We start from the raw sequence: 12,094 nt of genomic DNA on the forward strand, positions 1-12,094 counted from the left end.
ACAGATGGGATTTCGGACCCTGCGTGGGCATGGTGCAACCTATTTCCTCAATGCTGACAACACTTGTGTACGGCCAAATATGTAAAAACATAATAGACATATTTATTTCAAGCTACTGTTTTACAAACATCACACAAACAGCTGTGTAAAACCACTGCATGGCTGCAGCCTTACCTCTGGAGCAAAATCAGCAATGTGACTCTTTTCTTTCTCCAGTGCAGCCTGCGACACAAACATTGGGAAGTAGCAGTTTTCCACCCCAAGCTTTTTGATTTCTTCGTCAAAGAAATTCTTGATGGATTCCCAGATTGCAAAAGCCCACGGGCGCAGAATATAGCAGCCACTGACGTCATAATACTCAATTAACTCTGATTTTGTGATCACCTGCGAAAACAAGTGTTGCATAATATATCATACACATGGCATTAAATATTCATATTGAGCATACACATGCAAATTCAAGACTTTGCTGGGTTGGCAACAAGATGGACCAGAGTGGGACTTGGGAACGAGAGGGAGAACTGAGATCGGGGGCATGGGGAATAAAGGCGTGTTAAGGTCAATGGGTGAAGTAAAGATAAAATGGGTCAGGTCGCCATCAGGATGAAAAGGATTATGTACTTACCCTGTAAGCATCTGTTTGTGGCATGTAATGCTGTAGATGTACATGCTCTGCATACCCCTGTCATCTTGTGTTGGGTTCGGAGCTGGGCAAATCGTTTTAATAATCCGTTCAATGGCATGTGTGGCTATAGATAGACATGCTCCGCACGGACAGTAAAGCAGTCCCTCCATAGAAGCAGTGGCTAGTGTGCAGGAGTTGCAGTAGTCTGAAAAGGGTACATATCACTGCCTGATCTACACTGGGTTGTTGGCATGCTAAAACCACCACACAATAGTGTTTTGTAAATGTAAGTGGTGTAGACTATGTAGCTGCTTTAAAAATGTAAACTATTGGAATATTTCCTATTAAAAAAAGCCATAGTTTCTCCCTTTTTATGAGCGGAATGTGCTCTGTAAATGTCTTTTGGCTTTAATGCAGCAGGTGTGAATGCATTTAACTGTCCATCTAGCTATGTCAGATCTGGATATAGGTTTAACTTTATGAAGTGGAGAAAAGGCTACAAATAGCAGTTTTGTTTTCCAGAAAGTTTTATTCTATCTATGTACAACATGAGTGCTCTTTTAACATCTAGAGCATGAAGGGCTCTCACCACTACAGAATCCGGGTTCGGGAAAATAAACTGGAAGCTCAATGGATTGGTTGTGATAAAAGTAAGAGGCTACTTTAGATAGGAATTTAGGATTAATACGGAGAACCAGTTTATCTTTATGTATTTGAAAGTAAGGGTCTTCTAATGTTAATGCCTGGAGCTCACCAAGATGTCAGAGTGAGGTAAAGGCAACTAAAAATGCTAATTTCCATGAAAGAAATTGAAGGGGGCATTGGTGAAGAGGCACAAAGGGAGTTTGCTAAGTACAATACTGAGGTTCCTGGAGAATCCAGGAGAAACCAGAGGTGGAATTACTCGTTTGAGACCTTCCATGAACACTTTAATGGCTGGTATTTTGAAGAGGGATAGATGCGGTCTATTTTGGAGAAAAGCAGTTATTGCAGCAGATGGAATGTTAGGGGATAGTGCATATGCACTCCGTTTCTTCGTCCTGACACCCTACCTCAACCCCACAACCCCCAGCCAGAGACGTTACAATGTGGCACATAAATCCACCCGGAACATCATTGAGCGCACCTTTGGCCTCCCGAAGAGCCCACACACACATAGACAGAGCCACGCACACACACACACAGACAGAGCCACGCACACACACACACACACAGACAGAGCCACGCACACACACAACCCGCAGATGGATAACACAGTTCATCCACCCTTTAAATGAGGTCGTATGAGTATCTTTCTAGTGTAGTATCATCTTTATAGCGGACATAAATAGAAGTGTATGCTAAATTGGACTTTTGTAAATGAAGCATGTAGCAAATAATGTCCTGCACTGTGGCCTTCATACGATTCATTTGTTTAGGTTGGCAGTAGGAAACAAAAAGTTTTCATTTTGCAGCATAACACTCTCTAGTCGTGGGTCTGCGTGCTTGCTTAAGAATGTCCATACATTCTGGTGGTGAGTTTAAGTAACCATGACTACAGGAGCTAAATCGCTAGGTTGAGCTAGGTTGAGCATTTTGGGGTCCGGATGTCTGATTTGTCTTTGATCCTGGGTGAGACGGTCCAGCCTGTTGGGGAGCTACTCGTGTGGAACTACTGAGAGATTTAGAACTGCTGTGAACCACGGTTGATATGCCCAGGTAGGAGCTGCAAGGATCATGGTGAGAGAAGTATGCCTGAGTTTCTGAACCAGAAGTAGGAAGAGAGTGAAGTGGAAAAGCGTAGGAAAATATCCCTGACCAACTCATCTATAGTGCGTTTCACTTGGATAGTGGGTGTGGGTACCTGGAGGCGAAGTCTGGGCATTTGCATTTTCGACTGTGGCTAACAGGTCGCTTTGCGGTAACCCCCACTATTGAAAGTAAGGAAGGAGGACTTGTGGGCGAGTTCCCACTCGTGGGTCTGTTGATACGTCCTGCTGAGCAGGGCTGCAAGAATGTTGTCCGTCCCAGACAGAAATTCCCCCGGCAGATCAATGTGATGTGAAGAGCCCAGTTCCATAGGGTCTGAGCAAGGTTTGAAAGCTGAGAGGACGGTGTCCCCTCCCCCCGTTTTTTAAGATGGTACATGGCTGTCATATTGTCCCTCTGGACTAGGACAACCTTGCGTAACAGATGAGGAAGAAAAACTTTTAGTGCTTGGAAGACTTCCTGAAGTTCCAAGTAGTTGATGTGTAGAGATTGATGCTTGGCGTCCCACAGACCTTGTATTGTCAAGTCCTGTAGCTGCACTCCCTAACCCATCTCCGAAGCATCTGGTTAGAATGATGTGAGGCACAGGGTCCAAGAAGGGTACCCTTTCAATATATTGCTAGAGCACCACCACTGCAGAGAACGGTGAGTGCGGGATTCTATCAACATTAGATCTTGGAGGTGACCCTGTGATTGAGACCACTGGTGAGACAGACACGGCTGTAGTGTGCACACGTGTAACCTTGCATGAGGAACTATGGCAATACAAGACACCATCATTCCTAGTAGTCGCAAGAAAATCCTAACTTTGAGTGTTTTGTTTGGCTGGAATGGAGGTAGAATTGTTAGAAACGTTTGTATTCGAGCGGAATTGGGATAAGCTAAACCCAACTGTGTTGATGATTGCTCCCAAGTATGGTTGAAGTTGAAGGGGTTGAAGGTGAGATTTAGGGACACTGATTGTGAACCCTAAACTGTGGAGCAGATCCCCTGTCAACTGGATGGGTTGTTGAAATGACTGATGGGTGGCGGCTTTGATGAGCCAGTCGTCTAGGTATGGGAATACATGAACGTTTTGTCGTCTTAGATATGTTGTGACTACTGCTAAGCACTTTGTGAAAACCCGAGGCGTGGTAGTGACCCTGTAGGAAAGTGCCCTTTCTGCATGGTTGCCCCCTTTCTTTCTGTCAGATACCTGATGCAATTTGGCGAAGTGTGCCATGGGTCCCTGCCAATCAGGCTCCCAGGGCCTGTGTTCTTTCCCTAACTTGTACCATTGTTTTCACAATTGGCACAACACTTGCCTACCTGTAAGTCCCTTGTAAAGGGTATCTATGGTTCCAAGGGCATGGTAGCTAGGGAGAGGCTTCTGAAGGCTGCAGCATGTATTATGCCACCCTCAGAGACCTCTCACCACAAACACACATCCCTGCCATTGCAGCTTGCGTGTTGTGCTGCAGCTAAAAGTAAAGAGTCGACATGGCACAAACACCAGCCTGCCACCACAAGGCAGGTTTCTCGACCCCTAGGGTGGGAGCCTTCGGTCCCTGGGCCCAAAAACAAAGTCTTTCCTGGGTGGAGGTGTTCACACCTCCCAGGGTCAAGAAAAGCCATCTGTGGCAGGGGAGATTCAAAGGCCTTGCCGCATTTGCAACACAACCCCCAGCCTCTCCTGCTATCAGGAAAAGAACCCCTTCCTGTCTCACCCCCTTTTCAGCAGAAAGACGGGCAGAAAAAACTAGGATCGGCCAGAAGGGGTGCTAACCTCTGCCAACCCACCCCGCAGGTGGGGGAGGCGAAGTGCAGCCACTCTTCAGTGTCTGTCATCTTGCAGATTGCAGATCCCCCCCCCCCCCCAATCAAGAACAGGGATTGTGCCAACTCACCCACATGGAGTGAGCACACAGTGTGTAGTCTCCCTAAGGTCAGTAGCTCATTGGTTACTACCTCGAGACCCCGAAATACAATATTTAGGGGGCAGTCCTGTACTCAGAATTTAGTTCTTTGTTGACCTAAGAATATTGGAATCCTGAAGAGGTTGCAGAACTGAAGACTCCAGGCCCAACTGGCTAGGCCCAGCCCTACCCGCCTGCCTTCAGCTTCTCTGTCGACACTTGTAGCTTCTGCACGACATTCTCTAAACCCCCCTCACCCCCCAGACCAGACCGATAAGTGGATTCCTGATGTCGAAAAGCACGAGGGACCTATCCCTACTTACCTGTCCAGCTGTTGGTTCCTCTCGGATTGTATTGGGCTCCCGACAGTATCTAAGCACCCTGCACCCGTCCGCACCTGTGCCACTGGTGGAGTAGTGTTGGTGTTAACTTGAGACCCCCCTTTGCCCTCACCTCAACACTAGGCGCTAGTCTTCCAAAACAGAGTGGCCCGCCCATGAGCCACCACCAACCGAGGTGCCCCTTAGCCCCATTGGCACACATAGACAGAGCAACGCACACACACAGACAGACAGAGCCACGCACACAGAGCCACGCACACAGACAGAGCCACACACACACAGACAGAGCCACACACACACACAGACAGAGCCACACACACACACAGACAGAGCCACGCACACACACAGACAGAGCCACGCACACACACAGACAGAGCCACGCACACACACAGAGCCACGCACACACACAGACAGAGCCACGCACACACACAGACAGAGCCACACACACACACAGACCCAAGCACACACACAGACAGAGCCACGCACACACACACAGACAGAGCCACGCACACACACAGACAGAGCCACGCACACACACACAGACAGAGTCACTCACACACACAGACAGAGCCACTCACACACACACAGACAGAGCCACTCACACACACACAGACAGAGCCACTCACACACACACAGACAGAGCCACTCACACACAGACAGAGCCACTCACACACAGACAGAGCCACTCACACACAGGCACAGAAAAACCAGGATGACAAGCAGGGAACAGAGGCACAGAAAAACCGGGGGAACAGAGGCACAGAAAAACCGGGGGAACAGAGGCAGAGAAAAACCAGGATGACAAGCAGGGGACAGGAGTAAGAAGCAGACTAGAGAGCTTCATGGAAGAAGTAAGACAAAGGCAGTGGGCACACCAGGAGTAACATGCAGACTAGAGAGCACTCTACTAACTGACAGCACAAGGCTGATTATTGCATCTTTTCTGTACTTCATCTGCTTTTCAAGTTTGAAAGCCAGCATATTTTTGTATGATCCTATAGTGACTACCAAACCTAAAACAACGAGAGCTTCAGATTAGTCCATGGTATGGATGTAACATCACCTAAGACACTCCGGTCTAAGAAAAACTATACTGAAATGCCACAGAGGCCTGACTGCCAGTCGGGAATCCTTAAATAGTGGCACATGACATTTTCTGGACCTTGTCGTCATTAAAATTGACCTACTCTTTTTTTTTTTTACTCGAGGACATACCTTCCGGGAAGGAAACACTATTTTGTTCCTTATTGGTCTCAGAAACACAAGAATACCTTACAGGAAAAAACGTATTATATCAAACTACCATAACTGGAAATGTAAATTTCACATCACCCTGAATGAAAATGGGACAGCGGATATCCAATCTTCAGATTTGCACCTCCTTATCTTCACCCGATTGATACCCTGAAGGCCCTAAAAGCTTACACAATGGCTAGAACAATTGACACTTATACCGTATCTACCATCCTGACTGCTCAAGGTGCCACAAGCTCACCTTCCTCCATACCCCCATTTCCCATTTCTCAGCCACACTCATGGAGTGAGACCAGAGGCAATAATGGTAGCAACAAGGGCCAAACCCACAGTCCTCCACGAACCCACATCTACCTTTTGGTCCTGTTTGTGTCAACAAAAGTCCAGGTCCAATTGCAGTGCACGAAAAAATGCAGCACGCAAACTTAATCTACACAGATTACTCAACTCTCACAGGAAATAAATATCTTTGGAAACACTTGACTGCTCCCGGGAAACCGGACACATTTGCTCTGCTCTTTACTGCAGCTGTTCTTACTACTTCAGATAACCACATTATTTGATGAGTCATGGACACCAGTTAGTGTCATTCAGGAACAATCTATTCAACCTTATGAATCAGTGTACATTAATCTGAAATCAGTATTAAGGGTCGCTATTTTCGCAGTTGTCTTTTAAATTCTCACATTCTCAACTGCCTCTCCTCTCATTCTCTAACTCTTGTTTTTTGTCTGTCACATTCTTTCTATCCCTCAGCTAACCATTGCCAGCCTATCTGGCACACTCGTTCCTTTTTTGCTCTCTCTCTTTCGTCCTCTTTACCCATCTATCCTTGACTTTCACAAGTTATTTTTTCTCTCTCTCCAACCAGTCACCCCCCTCCCTTTCTGTCTCCCCCCTTTGCCCACCCCCTTGTTCGCTTTCCCTCTTTGTCGATATTTGTTATGCATATCATAATCTACAGCACCATCTCCTGGTAAACAAGAGGAATCTGTTATTCTTGGAACCTGCTATACTTGGTAACTTACGGACAATTCTGGCTGGGCAAGCATTCTGAATAAATATGGATTATCTTTTATTGGCGCAGGTCTTCAGCAGATACACTTCCCTGTCACAAATAGACAATCCTCCACCCATGTTAACAGCGACCTTTTGGCTACAGTTAATGCATATATTTGGAAAGGCGTGATGTAACCTCAAAAAAAGCAACTGGTGCATAGTACCTGAAAACAGCGATCTAGTACCACCAAAATAATGATATAATTAGTGCTGTGTTACTAATAAAGTACATTTCACGGGTAAACAAACATAAGGGAAGGAACATAATAAACACTAATGCTCACTTTCTGAGGCAAGTAAAGGGCCTCTTTCCGGTCCTCCATCACTAACCATCACCATAAAAGAGTCACTCTGGAAAGTTCTTTTGTATGATGATGTCTGCTCGGGTGTTGAGACATACTATATCATTCACCTGATGGAGACTAACATTAAGGTCGCATTTTCGGCAAGGCTGTAAATTTGGAAGAGCACCTTTTCTTGGTGCGTATGACAATCTGGAAAGTCGGGGGCACTTACCCAGCTGAAGTGCAGACTGCAGGAAGCACATGAAGAGCACCAACAGGAAGGCCTCCATGATAGCTGGTTCATAAATTAGTTCCCTTAAATACAGAAATGTATGTTCACGAGACCGGCTTCAAGACTAGTCCCGGCTAAACCACCTCTGCAGCCACCCGCCTTGCCTCGCTTTTGAAGGTTTATGGGAATCTTTGGGAAGATGTGGCCTTTTGGTGATAAGAAAATATCCTGTCACATGGGGTGTTGCCAAACAACAGGAATTCGCGAGTTAAGCGGTGCTTACGGCGCTGATTTTACGGACGAGGAAACGCTGTCCTCTGAAGTCGGGGACAATCGGGGACCGCGGCAGACAGCTCGGGCCTGCCTTCTACAGGTCTTTGTTATAGGGCAGCAGTAATAGATACCAGACAGCGTACTTGTTGAGCTTGTGCAGTACTTAAAACACGGAAACAGCAAATGACATGAATCCGGCCGGGGTCAAAAGACAATGAACACTTATTGTATCCGCACCAGGATTTTGATGTAAGCCCCGTCCTTTTTAGACTGGGGCTTACAAAAAAAGCAAGCGGATGGATGTAAGGGCCGGACGCGGTCGGGCAGAAATGGCTGCCGCAAAGCTCCGAAATTCTCGGAATCGGGGGCGTGTTTTTTTGTGAGCGACAGATGACGTCACAGATAGAAAGAACCTAAAAAACACACCCCCGAATCCGAAAAAGACGGGGCTTAAAGGGAGTGACGCCCCTCTCCTCCAATGGCTGGCCAGCATTTACGAGGCCAGCCAATGGAGAAGAGGGGCGGTTCAAGCCCCCTAAAAACAAAATCTTCGGACTGAACTGCGCAAGCGCAGCCTACGGTCCTCGACCTAAAACTGTGTGGCTATTTGGGTGAATGAAAGGGTATCAAAGAGGAAGTTGTGTTCTAAACCATGGTAACTGGCTGCTCTAGCAATCACCTGTTGGTAAGCACTAGCATCTTCAAGATGGGAGGGACGAGCTGGATAAAAATCCAGATTTTTTAGTGTTATGTAATCTTTATCACAAACGTCCCATGGGTCTGGATCTCCTAATGGGTCTTCCATACCTGCAGGGTTTGAACTAGTTAACCTTGAAGGTGTAGCAACTAGAGGGTCATGAGGAGATGCGTGAGAAGTAGGAGGGGATGGTGGAGGTGGTGATGATGGTGGGGGAGGTGGAGGTAGTGGTGGAGGATGAGGAGTAGGGATATTTGAGAGGAACAGGAGTGTCCAATTACTTCTCAAAAGTCAATTGTCCTTTTGGTGGAGGATAGGCCATTATTGGCCCGGTGTCTTGTTGAATGTATCTTTCGTTGTCAAACGTCCATTGTTTGAAGGATAGGCTTGACAGGAGATTTAGTAACTGAGGAATTCTTCAAAGTTTTTGTCTCCAATGGTTTAAGAACCGGAAAATGCTTTGAGATTTTGGGCTCTGATTGTTTCAGAACCAATAGTTTTGAAGCGTTGGAATGTTTTTAGGTAGGCACAGAGGCAAAACTGAAAAGGTGTTCGTCCCATCAGGAACACATCTGACTGTGCATTAAGATAGTATGTTGAGAAGGGCGGCGCCCAGATGGGCGAATGGTCGGTGCCCGAACCAACAAAGATTTAAAGCGGTGCAGTGATAGAAAATCGCACTCTGAACAAACTAGTCTGTCGAAGATAAGATAGGATCGAAGACTCGTACAGAATGGAGTTCAACACGGAAGAGAGGCACATATGTCTGACCAGATGGCTTAGAGAAAACAATCTAAGAAAGTAGTCTATGTCCATGCGCAATATCACTGAGAGGAGGAGTAACTCTACCTCGTGACTCGAAAAACTTCTTCTAAGATAAACAACTTGCACAGCTGCGAACCCAACACTAGATAGCAGGAGTATGTGTAGCATGTCTATCTACAGCCACACATGCCTTTGAACATTAGTTTTTCAACTTTGTATGGAAGTTGGGTGCTGTTGTAGTATTGTTTTAAGACTGCAAATGTAGAGTAGTGAAATGATGTTTTTGAAAAGATTTAGAATCAGGTAGACAGAAACCTAACAGTCCATCACAAACAAGTGGAGTACACTACAAAGGAGCTCTTTCTTTGGCTGATAGTTGGCTGGAGGATTTTATCCATGGGTAATGTGGTCTCATCTATAGGTATATAGCGTTTTAGAGGGCAGCTGGTTGAGAATCGTACAAAAGGTGAATTATAGCTCAATTCAATAAAAAATAAATAATTTTTCCTTGCTATAGATCTTTGTTTGCTTGACCAGTCTTGTGTTACTTTATATTTGGATAAAAGAACCTGAGACAAATTAGATTCAACACTTATCTAGCGCCAGAAAGGAAGAGAAGCTATTGTCAGCATGTGTAGCTTACTCGGAGTCAGCTCTAGCTAGCCAACTAATTTGATGTTAAAGTGGCACTGTTGTTTCCAAGGAGAGACAAAGATTAGTAATCAATGATCTGAGTAGAGTATGATATTTTAAGAGGGGGATTTTCTGGATTGGTGGAAATCTCTAGGTCATGCATACTAACCTCTGGCTAAGTCATTTTAGTCTGGATCAGTATACAGGCAGTGATACTGGGGAACACTGCAAAAGCAAGCATAGATTTTGATGACATTTTGATGTACTGATCATTACCTCTGTACTCTTTAGGGAATGAAAACCTTAGCTAGTAGTATGTTAGGGTCTCATCTAGACTTTAGGCAGGGCCAGTGGGAGGGGTATTTCACTAAAAGGAAAGAATGGCTCTAACTAAATCTGGTCAATAAATAAAATTCCAGCAAAGGTAAATCAAAGGACACGAGCTAAATGATTTCCAAGCGTAATAGTGGCCCCAAAATCAATGGGCCATCCTAGGTCTGTGGTGACAATTTAAGGTCCAAAGTAGTTAGCTGAGAATTCCACTATATTTTCCTCTTTGATTCATTGGAGGGGCCATGAAGGGAACCACCAAACTGCAAATATAACGCTCCCTTTAGGCACCTTTGGTGCTTAGGACATAGTCAACTGTTCTCCTGAACGAAAGTATTGGTCCAGTACCTTTCTATCCCAAAACAAAGGTTGTGGGTGGTAATACAATTTGGGATGAAGTACTTACTCCTAGGGGTAACATCTACAGGCCTGTTTGTGTTCACTTGTTAATGGATACTGATGATCTGGAAAAATTATCTGGCTGGCTTTTGCAATAATGATCATCACCATGTGAAAATGCATGGACAGTGGGCCAATCGTGTCCACAGACAGAGCATCCAATGATAGGGTAACCCTAAGATGATCCAAAGCATCTTTTCGTACGTAATCTGCAGTTATCATGGAGAGCATAACTCCTGCTCAAATAGAAACTGCAGTCGGCATACCTAAACCCCATCCCCCGCCCACCCTATTTCCTCCATTTTATTATTTTGCCCCAAAGATTAAACATAAAGGTTGGTCAAAGAGGACTGCACCTATCTTGTATCATAATGGCATGAAGCAAAAAGTGATTTTGAAGAAGAAAGAAGAGATTTCTGTCATATGGGGGCTGATCAAGGACTTTCTTCAAACCACCCCCCTCGGAAAGAAGACATTAATAATACACCACCCAGGGTGAATCTGAGGAGCAATCCCAAACTGAAGCAGCTATGAAATAGAGACATCCTACAGCCAAGGAAAGTCCCTTTTAATTCCCTTTCAACCTAGATAATGCAATCACCTTCGATCTAAGTGTCATCTGGTAGGCCTCATAAGTGTGATCTTCAATTTGACATACATTTTGTTGTTTAAAATACTGTTTTTGTCTTAGGTTTCGATGTTTGGAGACATCAGCATAAAGTAGATATGTTGCATTGAGGCCCAGGTTATAGGACTAGATGCATCCCAGGTTATTTGACTAATTTCCCATTACGGCCAACACTACTGGGGAGTGGTACAGTATACCTTTTGCTATGAAACCTGCCTGTGTGATTAACATTACATCCGTCACACAAATTATGTCTGGAAAATGAATTTGGACTACAGGAGAATCCTTATGCAACCTTCTAATCAGCAGAGCTACATCCTCCATGTGTCTATATGCACATTGCATTGTATGCATGTATGTATGTATGTATGTATATGGTATGCCTATAGAACAAACCTAGCCAAAATGCAGGAGAGCACTATGCATAGTTAAAGACAAGCTAAGTCATCAAGTTTAACAAGAGGGAGCTGTTTTGTGGATGGTTAAATCACTGCGATGAAGTGCTCTTTAAAGAGGCGAGTCTTCAATTCTTTCCTGGTGTCTTGTTTTTCTTTTTTACACTTCATAGTCTGCAGTCGGATGGTGTCCTACCTGTTAATGTATTGACATCCACCAGAGATGGTGAGCTTGTCTGCAAGATAAGCGAGGGTGCTGGTCGTGATGACTTTGTAAATGATGCAGCTGTCTTGAAGATGGTAAGGGCTGGCATTCCAGATCGATTGAGTAGCAGCCTCCATCCCTCTACATTTATACCCCATCTAATCACTGTGTAGTCCTTCTGCCCCTTTCTTTCTGCTGTAAGTCCACACACAATTTCAGCCACTACCAACTCCCCTCCCCTATAGTCTCTAGCATTCACTCTTCCAGCATGGCTCCAAACCATCCACCCCCTCGATGACTCACTGTCCGGACTCTTGTTGGCCTAGTCAT

At 45.2% G+C, this 12,094-nt stretch overlaps 1 protein-coding gene across 4 annotated transcripts in view; it reads right to left on the bottom strand.

Annotated features, from left to right (window-relative positions):
* The window catches only part of EPRS1 (glutamyl-prolyl-tRNA synthetase 1), a 470,400-nt gene that overhangs the window by 155,427 nt on the left and 302,879 nt on the right, over nt 1-12,094 (bottom strand). For all 4 annotated transcript variants that reach the window (XM_086927918.1, XM_086927917.1, XM_086927914.1 and 1 more), the window contains one exon: nt 175-384. In XM_086927918.1, the coding sequence (XP_086784044.1) occupies nt 175-384 (210 nt within the window). The remainder of the gene's footprint in view (nt 1-174; nt 385-12,094) is intronic.

The sequence above is a fragment of the Lissotriton vulgaris genome, chromosome 6, assembly GCF_964263255.1.
Source record: "Lissotriton vulgaris chromosome 6, aLisVul1.2, whole genome shotgun sequence".
Classification (NCBI taxonomy): Eukaryota; Metazoa; Chordata; class Amphibia; order Caudata; family Salamandridae; genus Lissotriton; species Lissotriton vulgaris.